General features: G+C 34.6%; 1 protein-coding gene across 1 annotated transcript; it reads right to left on the bottom strand.

Annotated features, from left to right (window-relative positions):
• Window positions 1-229: 229 nt before the first annotated feature.
• LOC102804580 (protein ILRUN-like) lies at window positions 230-20137 on the bottom strand. Its single transcript, XM_006825364.3, has 6 exons — window positions 19887-20137; window positions 18433-18587; window positions 11065-11262; window positions 8309-8455; window positions 4137-4228; window positions 230-3413 (listed from the first exon to the last, which is right to left on the bottom strand). The coding sequence occupies exons 1-6, from the start codon at window positions 20039-20041 to the stop codon at window positions 3309-3311; spliced, it is 852 nt and encodes a 283-aa protein (XP_006825427.1). The 5' UTR covers window positions 20042-20137; the 3' UTR covers window positions 230-3308.
• Between the last annotated feature and the right edge of the window lie 354 nt (window positions 20138-20491).

Below are 20491 nucleotides of genomic sequence, written 5' to 3'. Positions count from 1 at the left end.
GATTCCAGCTAAAATGAAGTTTTTCACAGTATACAAATTATAGAAGTGTTCAAAAAGTCAAATGAGTATTTTAATGATTGAGTATACAACAAATGCGACTTTTGGTTCATGTGCCCCTTTTATTGGAAATGCACTTCTAATAGAGAAACTATGGTACATGGACCTCATGCTGAGAAATGAAGGGTCAGCACACTTAACCAGAGAATGACATATATCCACAAAAACAGAATTGTTAAAATATCATTAAAGCTTTTTATTTCCAGCGGTCAGTTATTTCTTAGTTAAAATAATCCCAGCAATACATTCATAATAAATGTGTTTTTTTTAAATTTGAAAGAAACAATAATAAAACCTAAAACATTTATTAAATTCATGAATAATACTAGAGGTCATACTAACTAGTAAAATACAAGGTACATGGTTAGGAAAGAAACTCAAGATAATGCTGTTGGTTTGTAGTTGTAGGATGTAAGCACAACAACAATGAACATTATAGCATTTATATTGTTGGCACATATCGAGTAAAAAAACCATTGAAGCACCAAGATTACAGAAAACAGCATGGAGTATATAATTAGGCTGGTGTTTACCTCACTGTATAACAGTGTATAAAAAACATGATAAAAGCCAGATAGGTGTGCACCCATGTGGTACTTAACTTTATCTTCACTGCGTGTTCCTACTCCGTACATGCCAAAAAAATAAATATAATGTCCATTGTTGTATTAAAGCTCATGCAAGTAATCAGCGTGATGACATTGAAAGGTGGTACAGTGCACAATCAAATTTTGTGCGAACAAACAAATTGAATCTATTTAAAAAGATGTGTTGTATATGTTTCATGGGACTCGCATTAAGTTCAACAAGACGCAACAAACAATGCCCTTTAAAGTATCATAGTTTACACTGATCTTGTGCAAACCCCCCCCCCCCCCACACACACAAGTCAATTACACATGATTAGAATTTTTGATCCAAAGATTATACAAAGAAATTTACGTTATGAACTTTTACTTGCAAGAGATTCATAAGCAGTAAAAACATTACCTTGAAAATCTATTGTTTTTGATTAATAATTTCAATGGAGAAAATTATATTTGTATGTTACCTAGATTCCTACACCACTAATAGCAGCATCACTGCATGTTGCAAAAGAAAAGTTGTTGTAATTGTATTTAAGAATACAAGACTTTAAAACTGCGCAAAGATCATCATTCAATGTAATAGTTATGGTTTTAACCTGAATATATGTAATTTTCAGATTATCTAAAAAAAACTATGTACGGTCTGATTAGTATTTCAGCTGGTGTTGTACGTGACCAATTATCAACTCAGTCTCTATCACAAGTTCCGAAAATTAAAGTTAAAATATAACTGGCCATAAAGTACATGCTAACATGTACAAATATTTAACTTACAAAAAAAAAATATCGTAAAAGCAGGAATTTTCATTGATACTTTTGGAATTTGATCAAATTTACCACATTGTAAATTCACTGCTTTTCCAGTGAAACAAGTTATATTTAAATTGTAATTTTACAAATCTGTGGATTTAATTCAGCAGATTTCAACTATCAGGTGAAAATAAAACCCTTTGAATAATTAATGAGTACAGTATTCTGGTAGCCATAATGTGGTGCATATACTCTCTGACAGCGACCCTTGTTAAAGTAAGATTATTTGAAGCAAAATTAACACAGTTCACATACAGTGGTTACTAAGATAGCAGGTAAACAGCAAACGTGAGGTAACTAGCAAATTGTCACTGAAAGTGAGAGAAACACAACTTGTTTTAGTTCTACCCCCAAATAATGCTCCATTCTCTCCCATTTACTATTCAACTGATCCCTGTAAGCCTAATATTTGAGACAGCAGATGTTTTGGACAAGAATGGAACACTGTATGAAAACAAGTCACATGGTTCTCGCACTAAATCAGCAGCCATTCACATTGAATGTTATTTGTAACATACATACTGTGGAATACTTTATTTTCACTGGAATTAATTTTCACTGAAAAGGCTTTTTGGGCGTTTTGCATGGAATTTATTTTCACTGATTTTTGATGAGTTTAATGTGAAATATAGGAAAAAAAGCTCCCTTCAGCGAAAATAAATTCCAAGGGGACAATAAAGTATTCTACAGTAGTTGAATAATCAAGGTATGACTGAGTGTGACAATCCTGACATATCTCATTAACAGTTTCTAACACTCATTGTTATTCTGTAAACATAACTCAAATAATGCAACACAAAACATTAAGACAGAAATAAAAAAAAATTATATTTTGTGATTTGTCCTACACAAAAAATTCACAAAATCGTTGGCAACCATGAAATGCATGAAAATTTGTATTTTATGGTAAATATAATCATCCAGTGACATGAAAATTGCATAATCATTGCAGGCAATTCAACATGTGTACCGCATTCATCAGCTTGCATCCGCTCACATACTGTATATAAAAACCTTTGCACATATTTATAAATTAATGGGCCCATGAAATGAAAGAAACTCAATTTTGGAGAGAATAAAAAGCATTTAAATCATTTTAAGAAATCATCAGGTTAACCATTCAGTGTTAAAGCATACCTGTAGATAAGAACCAGGGACCATCTTAGTGTACTATGTCATAGAAATAATCAAACTACAACCTGTGTACAATCCTGTGTTAATAGTCTTTCTTAGACCATGGGACATTAAAACATGACAGATACACAACGTAAACACATGGTGCTAACCTGACCCTGTCTGTACAATACGTGCATGGTAGAAACATCAGGTTAGTCGTAACAGGATAGACGCTCTAACAAAACACAAAGATTGTGTTGCGCTTATACATTATGAAGTTAAAATCACCACCACATACAGGCTTGCTTGCAATGCATTTTAAAATGGTACTGTTTGAGAGAATTATTGAATTCACACCTTTGACAATAAGGGAATAGGATTAAATTTATAGCCAAACTGAGCAGGTACTGGCACTGGTGCTAAGTGGTAATATTAATATTCATCTAATCCAATAATGTTCAGCTTTCTTGCATGAATGGTCATTGATACACTCTCCAACATGATGATAACAAAACGAACAAGCTGTTCTTTCATTTCATTCCATTCCTTATCACTATCGATGACTACGTAAAGGCAGGACTGACCAATTATAGTCTCCATATAACAGCAATTAAGGAAATACTACAATCATGATTTTATTGGTATGGTATAAAACCCAAATTTGGTATAATTTACCCCAAAGTCTTATTGTTTTTATAGATAGGTATTTACAAATATTACACAAAATTCTTAAGGAGACTATGAAAGAAAATCTCTGCTTTCTTGATGTGGTTGTTGACTTTCTGGGCTTCCAAACTGGATTTGATGCTGACGTAAAAGAGAACTAGTATTTGAATTTGATATCTAGAAGAAAAAGAAAATACATCTATAAATTATTTATCATATTGACGATACATGTAACACACTCATACTATGATTTCCAGACTGAGAAATGAAGGACAGCACAAGTCATGCAAATATGTGCATGTATTCCTCATATGTCAGTTGTCCTCGGGAACCAATAAAAAGTATAACTGAATTATTTATGTCCACAGATAATAGTGAGTGTGCAGCTGACCATGAGAACCCCAAATCTCCTTGATGTTAAGGTGGACACGCTAACCATTATGCACTTTGTTGGTTTTAAAAATTCAAAACTCTGATATTTTTGTATGTCACTAAAGCTTCAATCAAGGAGTATAATTGCTGACCATTGCATGCACATGTCAGTCTGGAGCTGTGTGTAATAGTAGTGTTTGTCCGTCCGTATGCCCAAGACAGTTAACTACTTAATAAAAAAAAATGTTCATGGTCTGCTTCAATCAAAATTTATATACTCCTTTTATACAAAAAATCTGGCAGTGAACGTAAAATCACTTATTAAGGACAAAAGTTTGCAAAAGACCCAGGTGAAATTTTCACAGACTCACAAAACTTTGTCTCTTGCAAATTTATAACGGTTTACGATAAACGTTTTCAGAAAATACAGTATTTATATACAATTGGGTCTTACTACAGAGTACAGGCTTACTGTAGATGAGTATGGTAACACAATTTACATGTGACTCTGATCAAAACAAAACTCACCTGAAATATTGGAGCTCTAATTGGTGAATTGGGTATGTTTGTTTGATCTTCGTTATCACCAGTACTCACAGCAACTATGCTATCATTGTTACCTGGAATAAAACATAGTGAAATTATTGAAACCTTGTGCTTTTATCCTCTATTGTATAATAATTTGTATAGTAGTTACAATTCATCAAGATGGAAAAGGGCAATTTTGTAACCACACAATTTTATTGTACACTATCTATGTACCATATAATCTCTAGAGATTAGAGTCTAATTTAGGTTTTTCGTAGTAATTGATTCCTCTTCAAGATTATGATGTTTATTGTGTCTAGCGTGAATAGGTAAACTGTGTTTCAACAGTGAGTTATTATCACCATGAAAAAAAAAAAAAAAATTCTCCAATGCTCAGTTCATCTTTCAAAAACAACTAATTTCTTGACTACTGTAAAGGTAGAAAATATTCGCATTGTTTTTAACTTAGCGAATTTCGCAGTAAGTCCATAAACACGAAATTGAAACTACGCAAAAATGTTCTGTTTCAAATGAGCTGTTATCACAGTAAACAATGTTAAATTATTTTTTAAATGCTCAGTTTAACTTTCCAAAAATAACCAATTTCTTAATTTTAAAAAAAATCATGCCATTTTCCCACCGACATCAAAGCCAAAAGATCGCAAACATCGGCAAATCTCTTCTGCGTTGCGTTCATACATTAACATACATTATTTGAATGAGCTATGGTAATTTGATCATAGTTGGCATCATCCAGCATTTTTATTGGTTAATTAACGACTTGACCTATCAGGTCAAAAAACACAGAGCAGGCGGATATCGTATCAAGAGTTTGCATGCGACCGGAATCATTCGCTTACGATAAAATTTAAGTTAAATTTTACTTGCATTTTATTTTTTGTACGTTATTATAATTACTACTGAGTAATAATCATAACTGAGGAAGGCAGCATGACCGGATTTTGCTACCGTGATCATTTACTACTAAGTGTTGCATTTGTGTTTTATTTTTCTGTTGATCGTACGGCAAACTGTGAATGTTTTCTAGTAGTTGATACTTTTTGTATAACTTTCTAGATTGTCTGAAAACAGGTCATTTACTTAGAATTTAAAATAAAGGCGACAGTGACTAAGCGTCTCACCGTATAAGTAAAATATTGCCAATAATGTATAACCAGAATGGAGAAAGAACAATGGCTTGAAACACAGTTACTGGTACTAGAAATTAAAGTGCTTGAAATAAGTGTCCAATTAGTAATGTGCATCATTGGCATGCACGTTGAAAAAATGGAAACCAAGCAAAATCAAATTTATGATCTCGCACAAACGTTCGTAATTGGTTCATTAAAAACTTGCATGAATGTGCGTCATTGGCACCAAAAAGCAGATGATCAAATAAAATAAAATCTACACAATAGAAGATTCTGGATGTGCAGTTAACAGTTACTATATCAAATAATAGAATTATGTATAAAAAAATGCATACTTAGAAGAAGAATTTTCATTCGAATCGAAAGTTTGTTGATGTCTGCTTCATTAAAAACAGCAGTGACCTGGAAACAGTTCATTTTACTGTGTGCATCCTGATATTATGTAACGATGCTTTTGATTGGTCAAAGCCACGCATTGACACGAAAAACAACTAATCAGAATATTTGTTCCAAGAAGAACCAGTGTTCTCCACAATCTAAAATAGCTGGTGGGCGGCCTAATTAGCATAAATTTGCATATTAATTTGCATATCATTTACATACAGCATTCTAGCATTTATGTCATGAACTGCAATACACACTAAGTTATTTACTATTCTCTTTTTAATTTAATTGAAACATGTTACAATTATTTAAAATACAGATTGGTCACTATTAATATTTACGAAATGCAAAAAGTTTAAAATCGGTGATTTATACGTTCGCAAATTATTCTGCGTTCATGAATTCAAGTAACCAAAAGCAAGTACAAAACATTAATGTAGAAAATATACGAGGTGATTTGTCCCCAACGCCCAAACGAACAATTTGTCAAAATAAAACTCATAAAATTTTTTATTTGTGGCATCAGTACTCACCCGTGCCGACAGGCGGCATTTACGCATGTACGGTCACGATACGTTGCGTTTTCACACGTTGTTTTTGGAATTCAAGAAAAAATGCTAGCAATCGGCAAAATAAAAGAATCTGCTATGTTCTCGAAAGATTAGACATAAAAAATGGATAAATTGAAAAAAGTACGTGGAAAAGATAACTAAAATATTATTCAATTACAAATACTTGCGGTAAACTAATCCGGCAGCCATGTTTGATGTTTATTACCGCTTTCCGAATTCAGTACACAAACACCCAGAATGCGTTGTTCCCCTATGCAACTTAGATACTAAATCGTTACAGCGCCAACAGCGGTGGGTGGCCGACGGTCGTTGAATGGGGTAGGCCAAAAGGTCACCAGTTTGCCTTCTCCATGCTGTTTTCATGATGAAAATCGAGCGAACGTTGTAAATACAGCTAGAATTTTAATTTTTGTTCGAGTTTACATGCAATCTGCTAATATATTTGTTTATTTTTTGTGTATATACATTTCGTTCGTATTTACTTCTTTCTTTCGTGATCGAAAGACGATTATTAACAATACAGCTGTAAATTGAAACCACTGTAGTTGCGTATCGTGAGCAATAAGTGGCAACAATGTCGGGCGACAATGAATTCAGGCGATTGACACATTGCCATGAATACACTCGATAACTGCTTGCAGACTTCCAGTGGTCATTGTTTATGTTTGGACTCGTGAAACAATAGCAAAATAAAGGGTTGGGCAACTACTCTTTTGTTTAGGCTTGGGAAGAACAATGCAAGCTTTTTTACAAATAATTTCAGCTGGATGTACGTTGGTGGGCGGGTGTTGAGTGTTACTAGGCGGCCGTACAACTTGATGGGCGGGCCGCCCACCTAAAACCCATTGTGGAGAACACTGAGAACACAAGAAAATTTATTTCCTCCACTTATGATGCGAGTTGAAAGCATGGCCTTTTACCGGGGTTTTTAAATAGTAATTTAAAGAAAATTCAACTTTAAATAGTGACATTCGTCAAAATATAAATATTTACATGTTTAAGCAAGCATTCGTGTGGACTTCTTGGTGATCAGCAATGTCTTTGATGGTACGTCACCTGCGCTGGTCGTTTACCGATCATACATGTGCATGGCTGCCTTTGTTTCGCTCGGCGGTGACGATGTTGCCGCTACAATCACGGCATGAACTTGGTTTTAACTTTAGATCTTATGTTTTAACGAATGGTTTTATCGATAACGATTTTATATTTTGACGTCACCCTGGCAGTAAAAATATGAGTACAGTAATACACTTTTCTAGGCCACATGTTCATTTTTAATCGTGTTGAAAAATCGGTGATGTTATCACCTCACGGTGACCTGCTACGATAACAAGGCGGATTTTTCACAGTTTTCACACCTTAAAACAATGAACCAATTACTCTGAGCACGATGAATCATCTTCGGAAGACAATGAGTGATGGCCTGTTTTGTAAACAGGGCGCCAATTTCAGATAACAGGGCGCGGCGCCCTGTTAAAACCCCTTGTGGAGAACCCTGGAAATGAAAGTGCAAAAAAGTGGCGCCTAATTGAAGACAAATATGGTATTTGTCCAGGACCCTGGTAGGTCATCATCTTGTATGGTATAGTGAGGTTCAATACATGGCACCCTATGAAGGCGTGGACGAGACTCTGCTACCATCTTTTTTTAGATGCAAGCGATTTAATATAAACAGTAAGGATACCACGCATTTGCTATGCTTTCAGAGTTCACATATTGACGAGGACCGTTACAAATAGCAATGTTACAATGCTTGCTTGTACACTGAAATGCCGAGTTTGAATTTTCGAAAAAATAACTTTTAGGCAAAAATCTGTTTCTTGTCCAGAGTTTTTTTTCCCAACTTCCAAGCAAGACTTTTTGAATTGATGTGTTTGTGCTGACCCAAAAGCGATCTAATTTTGTTTGGCCTATGTTAAAGCGCAGTGGTTGCCACACAGCACGTGTTTGAATTTCGTGGAAATAAACAATGTATTTTACGTGCGTTGTATATGACGCTATGAGTCCAATATCGAACAGGACGCGGCGTGACGCATTTTAATAATTATGATCAAAATACACTTACCTAAATTACTTGTAATATGATTACTAGAATGGGGTGGTATATGATGTAGAGGAATGCTTGAAGAATCTTGCGTTGCTAACGACGACAATTGTTGCGTTAATCCTAACATCCCACCTTCTTTCACTTCTAATATAACCCATATAACCTCTGGCAAAAAATAAACATATTCAACATTAGATTCAAAAAGAGGCATTTTTCATATTTTTGACTTTACACATTTACTCAAAAGTATGTTAAAGCGGGAGTGTCATCACCTGCGCATGCATCAGATGGCCATAGCGTGTCATTGTTTACAAACAAACGTCTACCCATAAGCATTTGCGTTTTAGTGTGTTGTTATCGTCGCTTTGGACTCAAGTCCCGCACATGCGCAGGTGACGACCCTCTCGCTTTAAGTTTGTGGTGCAAAATGAGTAAACACATGGTTTAATACGTCATGTGACAAAGCATACATTTATAATAGCTGGAAAATAAAGATTGGGACAACCAATTTTATAGTTTTCAGCTGTTTGCATACGTGTAGCATAAACCAATTTCTTGGCTGTCTAGGTGTTGTTAGCATACGTGTAACAAGAACCCATTTTTCAGCTGTCTAGGTGCTGTTTGTATGTGTATCCGGGGGTAGCATGCACACATTTCTCAACTGTCAAGAACTTTTTGCAAAAAATGGCATAGTTGTATTTCAAATTAATACAAGGGTTGGCAGATCCATCTCAATAACAGAAAACTCAGATAAGTAATACATGTATCATAGATACATGGTTATAATCTAGTTCATGTTCCCAGGGTCTTGAACATGGAAAATTGCCAAAAAATACGGGTGGGCGTTTGCCAGGAGATCCCCGGCAAAAAAATGAAAATTCGCGAACATTGACAAAACACAGATCGAACTGCGGCAGAGAATAGAACGGCAAATGAAAACATGCAACGGAAATAAATGAACAATATGCAACATTAGAAGTAAAACAAAAATAATGTATTGCTTACAATGTGACAAATAAACCATAAATAATAAAAATCGACAGTGAGAAATCATTTGAATTAGGATTTTCCCGCCGACAAACACGCCCAATACACATGAACTCAAACTAAATTAAAATGTCAAGGGTTAAACTGCGTAAAATGATTTCCGGTCTCAACAAATTACGAATCAACTGTCCTACAAGATCAATAATAATTTACAAATTTACACAGTAAAAATTATAAAAATTCATAGCTGTTTGAAAAAAACTTCTCAAATCTTTATTTATACGTTCATTGCCATCTTCGTCAAACTCAAAACCCTCAAAGTCCAAGTCGACGTCACTGTAGCCGTCGAACAAAATCCCTACAACTTCTTCCTGAAGTTCATTGATATCGTCCCACACAATTTGGACTTAGCACTTTTAATCTACGAATTATGCAGTCTGCCAGCTTGGCACTTTTCATTCATGTCTAATCACAATAAAGAGACAAGAAAAATGGGGTCGCTCTGCTGCGATGGCACACGATGCTTTTGTTTACAGTCTGGCAATCATCTTTGACCTTTATGCATCTGCTTTACTGATTGGCTAAGAATGACATCACTACTAGTATTTCATCATAATGGTCAAATCGTGACATTGCTTTCTTATCAGACTCGACGCTTATCTATCATGGTGAAAGTTATCATTCAGCAAATCCCAGTGGTTGGAATGTCTCACTGTATGGATATCGCGGTGCACTTGAAATAGGAAGTTTTTTTTATCCAACGACAGAAGAATAGTTTTCATGACAGAAATGCAATAGCGGTGATGAAAGATGGTAAAAAAGTTGGCAGTCTTCGGCGTGACATTGCAAAATTGCTGGCCCCAGTTATGGATTCGCAAGCTGCTACAAAATATATTATAAAGCAAAAATAACGTGATTTCAACCACTCTCGCAGATACAGGTTGCTACAATATTGCAACATTGGTTTCATTGTCGATGACGCTAAAGCCGGACGAGTGCGACACTTGCTTAGCAGCTCTCCTTATACGATTTGCTCGAATCGTTTCTAAGGAAGCACAAACCAAATGACATATTTCAAAAAGAGAACTACCGTTTCTGCTTTAATATTTATTTTTATAGACTTGCTGACTGTTATGATTTTGAAAAAAATCAGAGGTGAACGCGCTGCCCTTAAGGCAGAAAGCTGTCACAGCTATTTTGCATTCACCCATTGTTTTACGCAATTAACAATTATATTTAAAGAATTTTTATAAGCATCGCGACAGACTTCAGGAAAGTCAACTGTTAATACAACCACAGTCAAGGAATAGAAAATAGATTTTTGTGTAGAAAAAGACCCCCTGGGCGTGTGCCCGGATATTACCTCAACTTCTTTATTGTGTCTAAAGTGGGGGGTGGGCGTTTGCCCAGGCATGGGCTCTTACCCAGATAAGTATGGTATATTTAAACAATTGTACTGTATTGTACAAAGGATTCATGTTACCACATCACTACCCTTATTTTATAAATTCCAACCCTTTCAACACCAGACTTTCCCAACCAAATTTTTCTGCACTTTTTCTTATATACTTCAATATTTCAGAAATGAACCCTAATTTTAAAGCCAACAGACAAAATCGGTGTCAATTTTCAGCTTTTTACTTTTATTCCATCTGCCCATATAGTACCTAGAAGAGCTAATTGTTACTCTCCAATACCATATTAGTTCAAAGTTCAAAACCCATAAGCCCAGTAAACGAAAGTCCTGCAAAATTGGATATGAGCACTCTATGTAGGATTATAATTACCCCCAAAATATTGTCCTGTCCTTGAGACCATTCGCCACTGTCCCTGAAAAAATCCACATGATGGTGGACTGATCATTTCCACACTAACGTCTGTTATTTGACCTGGGAATAAGGATTGTACAGGAACTGTGTCTGAAGCACCAAGTTGATGTCCTTGTGTAAATTTTAAAAGAACGCCGCCTGGCCATGTTTCATCACCTGAAAAAAGAAAAAAAAAGATATGTAAAGGCTGTGCAAGTCTTGGATAACACTTACAATACTGTAAAAAGCATGATTTCTAAGATCTGAGAATAATAGAATACTTTCAAAAGCTTGTTATCTATGATCTTGGATAACACTTACTAAACTATAAAAAGCTTGACAATTAAATTATCCATGAATTTCACAAATCAGGGAAAAGCACAAAATGTCAAAATAGTACAGCAATATGTATAAAAAATCTGGCAAAATGCAACAATACAGATTAATGTGGGGCTTACATGACAGCATTTTATCAGAGCCCTATGGCTTGAGCCAGCAAAAATGGTTGGTTATACGCATTCAGCTCAAGCCAAGTTTGGCTCCAATAAACCCTCAGGATTGAGCTCTGATAGGATTGGGGCCTGACATGGATTCAATCGTGTAAACACAATCAGGGCCCAACGTTGAGCCAAAATCACGCCCTCAATCATCTTCTTCAAGTAATCTCTCGTTTTAATTATGGCGGAGACAACATAGTTCGTAATTTTTAGCTTGACAAAGAGGTACATACCCTAATATCTATTTGGCAGAGTGAAAAATACAGTGATAGATTCACAGCTCAAGAAGAAACAGAAAAAAGAAACAGAAAAAGTATGAAATTATGGGACAAAAAATTGATCCAATGGAAAAAAGATCCAAAAAACTTTTCAAAGACACCAAAGATAAAAATCATGGCAATGCGACGTGTTCCTACAAGGTTTAGGTTGACACAATTGTTACACATATCACAACAGTTGAACAATGACAGGATGGTAAATTTGCATGACAATAACTTCTGTGAATAGGCTGTCAACACATTTAATGAATTTTAGCTGCCTTGTATCCTGCTGTTTATTCAAGATACCTATATCATAACTCCAGTGCATTGTCTCAGACTTTTTCTTTTTTTCTCAACAAGATAATAATGTGACATACTATTATTCCATGAAAAACAACAACAAAACAACCTGGACGCCAAAATCGTTTTCAGCCATTTTGTTTTCTTTTGGCCTGACCATATAAACGCATTGGAAATTTCCTGTTAATCAGTGGGAGGAGCAGTACTTTGGCTCTTGAAGAATGCTGTCGTGTAAACGTAGCAAATATATATATTGAAGGAATAGGAAAAAACACCACAACTGTCAAGTGATAGTTGATAGACTTTGAGTTTGTTTATGATTGGTCTAAAAGTAGTATGATTCAGTGAAAATAAAGTCCAGCGAATATACCCTTTTTCCTTTATTTTACATTAAACTCAAAGTCAAGTAAAAAATCAGTGAAAATAAATTCCATACAAAACACCCAAAACGAAAACACCCACCACTTTCCAGCGAAAATTAATTCCAGCTAAAATAAATTATTTTACAGTTAATGTGAAGTGACGAACATTTTCCAAATAAGGAAATACATTTCAAACAGAAACATTTGTGACGCCAGCAGACAGGCAAATCAGTTGTCCAATGTATGAAAGGTAAATGTTTTTCCATGTGAAGGACTCAAATGCTTCCATTCAGGCTCAAAACAAAACAAAATATAAACAAATCTGACTGAACATTGATGAATGTTATCATCCAGAATAACTGTTTGTTGGAGAAAGTACACGTACAGTATTGTGTGCTGTAAAACCATATATTTTCACTGACATTTAATTTTGCTATTTTGATGTTTTGAGCTATGTTCTAATTTCCCAAATTTGTCAAGAAAACAATGAGCTTTATTGTTTTTATTACATCAGTGTTCTCCACGAGGGGTTTAAGAGGGGCGCAGCACCCCTCTTTAATTTATTTGCATCCTTCTTCAATTTGTAGCGCCCCTCTATTTATCTTCAGCGCCCTCCTTTGTTTTCGGTGAACAGCTGTTTGTGCCGGAAGATGTCCCGACGACGTTATTGAGAGACCTCTTATTAAGGTAGAGATGCAGTTTACCTGACAGGTATTTTAATTAGTTAATTAGGAAACCAAGATGACCTCCCTTGTCCACAAAACTATATATTTTCGGAAAGCTTATTGTATGAATTTTAAAATTTTGTTAGTATTTTTTTTCTATGGACATTGTAGTTTGAAATATGCAGAAAAATGTGCTTTTTTGGTCAAAAGTGATTTAAAAAAAATTAGCTTCTAAACCATGCTTCTGTTTCCTGTCAAAATTGGTATATGGGTACATCTGTTGACTATGAAAGTGTCGTCTTGAAAACTGTCTACCAGTTCTCAATTTTACAGAGCGGCAGCTCAAATTTCACTACTTCAAGTTTATGCATAAATTAACACCCACGCTAGTTGTTTGTACGATTGTTGTAACACTGTTCAACCAAAAACAATTTCCCGACGGCGTTTTGAAGATAAACACATTGTCAATCATTTGTGAAAATTTCAAAACAAAAGGTCAAAGCATCTAGAAGCTATTTTTTTTTAAAGTTCCGGGAGTTGCACTAAAAAGAAGCTGAGATAATTGCTAATTTGCATAACAATTCACTCAGTAAGAAGTTTGCTAATGCTCATAATTAAAATGGCTGTTCCAAATTTAAATGTATTATCATTTTGTTAAAAGTTAAATATAGTGCATAATATGGAGATCCCATCATTTCTTTTTTTCACCATGTTTCTTTTTTATTATTTATGTACAGCCTTGCTAAATCTTGCTAAGCATTCAAAAGAGAGGATGTTTGCACCTGTTATCTATATTTTAAAATCGTTTTTTGAGTATGTTCCACTATTCACAATTGTACACAATTTTAACAGTCTATAGCCAAGACTGTTTGGATAATAAAAAGCAAAAAAAAAAAAATTTCACTCCCAAGTGCCCACAAACCTGCATCTCTACCTTAATTGACAAGCGATAAAACAAAGAACTAAGTGACAGATAGTGGCATAGGTGACAATTAGGACAATATATTGGATATCTGGGGGAAAAACTGGCTGAACAAAAAACAATAGCTAGATGCGTTAAGTGATTGTCACAAGCATTGCGTTAATCACGCAATGGGAGAGTCAAAGCATGCTCCCTCATCATTCCTGAATTAGCTTAGATACTTAAGAACAGAAGAGCCAACAACAATTTATTGGTCCAATTGCTTGTTACTTGCCTTTTATTGGCGAAAAGTAAAAAGAATCATCAAATAAATTACCAAAACAAAACGTACGATAAACACTGAAACAACATGGATGACACAGTATCTGATTTGACCTTTGTCCTCAGTACCCATAATGCAATCAACATAATTATCAATCTATTTAGTCATCGGATTCGATTTTTTCTTTTAAATGGTAATTTTGTTATGTGAAAATATTTTTCAACTATTACAATATGTCAGTGCATTTATAAAACTTATGAAAATACTTGAAAGAATTTTAAAAGAAATGAATGAAAAGCTAGAATTTCACAACTTGTTCCATTACAGAGATAATCAAAGAAAGCTTAGAAAGAACTCCCATGTGCTGAGAGTATTGGAGACACATTAAATATAATTCGAAATTACTTAGCTGAAAACTAATTATGCAAATCAGAAAATTAATATGACCAGATTTGAGTGTAAAACTAATGAGGTCTGCGCAATGTAACAGAAAATCTATGTCTCCAAGTTTAATTGAAATGTGACTAGAACCAAAAAATTATGAATTATTATGCTTATTAGGGAATTAATATGAACAGATTTTTACCCCAAACTAATTAGGTTTGTACATTGTCCTAGAGCATCTTTATACTAAGTTTCATTGAAATGGAATAATTAGTACCGTGAAAACTCCAAAATTTCGACCCCTCTAAAAATTCGATCGCCTATTTATTTGCCGGGTTTCGGTGTTTTATTTACCTCCAAATTTTCGATTCCACTAAAAATTGCCGACTCATTCTTATTCGAAAATTGCGACCAGTTTTAGTTTTCCCACAAACGAAAAAAAAAAACGATGTGAGCGTTCAAACGGGACCTTCCTCGAAGGCATGAATCCGGGTTTCTGATTGACTGAGAGATTTTTATTTTATTGGTAACGAAAATATATTCTAAATAAACGAAGTTTCAAATAAAAACGAACACAAAAATCTCGGCATGCTGCGTTTCTGAATTGTTGATTATTACTGTACTCAGTAGTGATTATAATAATGTACACAAAATAAATTTGTTGAATGGTTATGAAATACAAATAAAAGTCAACTTAGTTTCATCGTAAGCGAATGATTCCGGTCTCGTATAAACGTTTGATGCTGTAGGATATCCGCCATGTTCTCTTAGGTCAAATAGGTCAAATCGCTAATTAACCAATCAAAAAGCTGGATGATGCCAACGTGTTCAAATTACCATAGCCTATTTAAATATGTTAATGTTCTTGAACGCAATGCGGAAGAGATTGGTGTTGTAGTACGATGTTTTGGCTTGGATTTTGATGCGAAAACGGCATGATTTTTTTTAAATAAAAAAATTAGTTGTTTTTAAAAAATAAACTGGTCATCTGAAGAATAATTTAACATTGTTCACAGTGATAACAGCTCATTCTCGAAAGGAAGCTTACCCGCTCACGCTAGTCACGATAAAAATCATACACGTGTACTCTTGAATAGACAAACGTCAATGACTACGGTAAAACTTAGACTCTATTTTAGCCGGCAGGATTGATTGAAATGTCCGAAAAATGACGCCAAAATACACCTTAAAAGTCCCATTTTATTTTCTTAAATCCCATTTTATTTTTTAATCCAAGGGCGAATTTACGGCAGAATTTGGTCCCTCAAATAAGGGACACGTGAGCTTTGATTCTAACCGGATACATTGCACTGGGTCGGGGAGATAGTTTGCTAAACTTCCATGCATCTTTTGTCCAATGGGTACCTGTACTTCGAACATTCGCAAGTTTTTCTAGGTAGTGCGAGACAGCTTTGTCTTTTGACCTATTAGTTTTGTGCTGACCTCTTCTCCGCGTCTTGATGTTTTGTTTTGCTTGTCATAATACTCACTGATTGATGACTTTGTTTAGATTTTGAGTTACAACTCGGCCACGACCTTTGCTTTTACCGTGAAACATGAGGAAGTTTACGTCAATTGACGGACATTGCATTTTTTAAAAACTAATGAAGCACACTGTCTATCATCCCCATTTTTTCATTTGCTGATTTCTATTCTGAAAAATTCGACCGTCCGGAAATGCACCTTAATTTTGACTCTAAAAACACGTCACATATCTAACACCAATTATTTAAAACCGGTCGAAATTTTGGAGTTTTTACGGTACTTTAGATATCAGTGTGAAAGCTTAAAATTGGTTAATTATGCAAATTAGGTAATTAATATGTACAGATTTTAACCCGCAATTATTCAGGTCTGTCTATTGTCCTACAGCATCCATGTACATTCATTGATATGTGATGTATAGTACCTGAGATATCAGTGTGAAAGTTGGTTAATTATGCAAATTAGGTGATTAATATGCACAAATATTTACCGGAAACTAATTGGGTCTGCATAATTCTAGATTCATTGAAATGTGATGATTAGTACTTTAGATATCAGTAGAAAAGCTGAAAATTAATTATGCAAATTAGGTAATTAATATGCACAATTATTTACCCTAAAACTAATCAGGTCTCTGCATAGTCCTAAAGGATCTATGTACCAAGTTTCATTGAAATGCGATGATTAGTACTTGAGATACCCGTGGGAAAGCTGAAAATTAACTAATTATGCAAATTAGGTGATTAATATGCACAAATATTTATCGAAAACAATCAATCTCTGCATAGTCCTTGAGTATGTAAGTACCAAGTTTCATTGAAATGTAATGCTAACTACTTATATCAAATGCTGAAAATTAATTAATTATGCAAATTAGGTAATTAATATGTACTGATATTACCATAAAAACTATCAGGTCTGTGCAGTGTCGTATGACATCTATGTACCAAGTTTCATTGAAATGTGATGATTAGTACTTGAGATATCAGTGGAAAAACCGAAAATTGACTAATCATTATGCAAATTAGGTAATTAGTGTCCACGGATTATTACCAAAAACTAATCAAAACCTAGCATTAGTTCAGAGCATCTATGTACCAAGTTTCATCAAAATCCAATGAGTGGTTGTTTAGATATCAGTGGAACAGTCATGGAACCACTAAAAAATAGCTAATTATCATGCAAATTAGGTAATTAATATGCACAGATTTTTACCAAAAATTAATCAAATCTGCGCATATGTTCAGAGCATCTATGTACCAAGTTTCATCAAAATCCAATGAGTGGTTCTTTAGATATCAGTGGAACAGTCATAGAACAGCTAAAAATTAGCTAATTATCATGCAAATTAGGTAATTAACGAGCATGGATTTTTACCAAAACCTAATCAAATCTGCGCATTGGCCCAGAGCATCTATGCACCAAGTTTCATCAAAAACCGATGTATGGTTCTTGAGATAGCAGTGGAACAGTCGGATACACATACACACACACACACATACACACATACACACACACATACAGACACACTAACTGCAAAGACTCCCATTTTGTGCTTCGCACATGGGAGTCAAAAATGGATAAAAGTTGATATTTTTTTTTACTCAAGTGGCTCAATTTATTCATCAAAATAATTCAAGAACTGTAATATAGTATTTGTACACAGTATTTGAAGTTGATGTAAATATAAAAGTGCTAAGAATTTTCTTTGAAATGTTTGATTGGTATGCTAATTAGAACGTCGTTAAAATGTGTGTGTGAACAGAATACGTCGTTGTGGCGTCTGCGTTTTTGACACTGTCGTAAACGGGGTGGACCAGATCCTAAACGCCGTTGTCACGCCGGCTTTTGCACAACGCAATGTCATTTTGGGATGAACAACATGAAATATTAGGTGGAAGGCCAGCATTCAACCCTCAAACACCAGTGTTTTTACTAAGTGAGAACGCGAGCAGACAATTCAGCAGATTATCTAATATTTGCACAACAAAAAAACAGTGTTAACACCAGCTTTTTTAGACATGTGAGAATGTAGCTATTAAAGTAAAACCCAGTGAATAATTAGTTTAGTTTTCACTTTCTTTGAGCAGCATTCCACAGCAGCTTTCACAGAGCTCATAGAAATACATGGTACAGTAGTGCATGTCTTAGAAATATAGAACGTTCTGTAATATAGGTCTGGCCGAAGAACTATTTATAATTAAACATACCTGAGTTTCTAATTCTCCAAGTTTTCACAAAGGCAGTGTTGGGTGGAACAGATTCTCCTTCTCCTATAGTAATATCTTGTACAAGTGACATAGTCGGTAATTTACATTGAGGACTTTCAAAATCGTAATATGAACATACTGCTGCTTGTAGATTCCTAATAAATGAAAACACACAATAGTAAATAACTACATAAATTAGGAAACACAATGTGACATTCAGGAAATAGACATGGGTTGTTCCCTAATAGAACAAGATTAGGTTGTTCATGTTAATACCGGTAGTAAAACTTGCCACCTACTTGAGCTTTTCAGACAATTTCCTCTGATAGGTAAAAACTTAGTAGCTGCATACAATTAAAGAAAATTTGGCTTCAATCTTGATTTAGTAAACCGTTTCATTTCTACATGTACGCTTTTGTGTATCAGTGCAGTTTATAGTTATCATGGGTGGCGAAATTATGTATCAAACGAAATTAAATTTTATATGTGTAGTATGGGGTAATTTTTATATCTATTTGGAAAAAGTAAAGAGGAACTCTTGCCATCTAGTATTAATAGTCTCACAGCTGATACATGGACTATCTGCTCATGAAAACAATGTGGATGCAAATACAGTCAATGTCACTCAATCACTGATATTAACCAATCAAGCAAGACTGCAGAATTATGTTTTAGCTTTATCAAATATCTATTTCAGACACCCGCTCAAACATGAATAGAAAAATCTGTTGCATTTCATCCTGCTTCCCAAAGCGTACCTGCTCCCATTTATTTTCAACATCTCAGCACATCAATATAATGTCAGTGTTGACAAGTTTTTATTCATAACAAAATAGCACTGAATGAACTGCTGTACATTACATAACTACTTGTATACTACTACACAAGACCAGTATGATCATTAGTATAATTGACAACATACATGTGTACTAAAATCAATCTAGCTACTCTATTAATTTAACTTGTGTGTTAATTCATTTACTACACAGTATTCTCTGAAAATAAAATATGAATGTATTTGTAAGGTGAAAAATAAAGTGAGAAATAAATAAATTACATGGTACACATTTTAAAATTCAAAGAGCCCTTACTTTATTTACATACACTGTGCATATAATTATAGGTTGTTTACGGTGCAGAGTGCCATTATATGTCAACTCGTTCACAAAGGGACAGAAAAATAAGTCGTCAGGTCACTACCGCCAAATATCCGATTTTTGAATGAGGACAAATGTGACGACTTATTTACTCTCTAAAACGGTTGATACGACTCATATTTGTTAATTCACAACGCCGAAGGTGGCCGTCGTGTCTGCTAAAGTATATTGTTCACAAAGCTTTGATCAAACAATGGCCTTCATTCTCAAAATAATAACCATTGTGGTCGATCTATCCACAAGAAATAAGGTAATTAAAATCGACAATAATAACAACAACAACATGCAAATACTTGCCAATTATTCATGTCTAGAAAGAACGCACAGCCTGCAGGATTGAGTTGATTCCCCAATAATTTCTGAAATTCGCTTATTAGAACTTCTTTATCTGTCGTTCCCATCGAACTGAACTGTTGCAAAAGATCTTGGTCTAACTCGGAATCGACCTCCATGGTTTTGCAAGAAATGGCTAATGTCACAAAAAAATAATTAACAGAGATCGTAACAGGAAGACTAGCAAGCAACTCCAAAACTGTCAGTTCGCCATAATTGATGACGTCACAATAAAGCACTACGCGTGCGTGGTACCATTGCCCACAATACATAGCGATGCGCTACTTGTACTTATACAGTTAGCCGCTTGGTGGCGAAGTACTGCAGCCGTTTTGTTGGGGGTATTTTCGTAACCTGTAATCTATTGTTTTTATTTTCGTAATAATGTAATTTAAATAAATAAAAACACGTAAATTCGTAGATATGGCCAAGGTGTGAAATGTAATCAGCTTTTTTATTCGTCCGCAATTTGTACAAGAATCTTATTTTTGTACAAAGCATATAAAGCATTTTCCAAAATAAATGTCGTAATTCGTACGCAATTTCCAATTTTGATTCTTAAACACAAA

The sequence above is a fragment of the Saccoglossus kowalevskii genome, chromosome 1, assembly GCF_978046115.1.
Source record: "Saccoglossus kowalevskii chromosome 1, keSacKowa6.1, whole genome shotgun sequence".
Lineage (NCBI taxonomy): Eukaryota > Metazoa > Hemichordata > Enteropneusta > Harrimaniidae > Saccoglossus > Saccoglossus kowalevskii.
The sequence above is the reverse complement of the archived record's forward strand: the minus strand, read 5'-3'. Positions and strand labels throughout refer to the sequence as shown.

What these genes read in the sequence shown, in the direction of transcription:
- LOC102804580 (XM_006825364.3), bottom strand. Translation starts at nt 20,041, where the DNA reads ATGGAGGTCGATTCCGAGTTAGACCAAGATCTTTTGCAACAGTTCAGT. An exon ending in TTTCTAGACATGAATAATTG is followed by an intron (nt 18,588 to 19,886) that starts GCAAGTATTTGC and finishes TTCATTTATTAG; the next exon opens with GAATCTACAAGCAGCAGTAT. An exon ending in TCATATTACAAGTAATTTAG is followed by an intron (nt 4,229 to 8,308) that starts GTAAGTGTATTT and finishes GTTTTATTCCAG; the next exon opens with GTAACAATGATAGCATAGTT.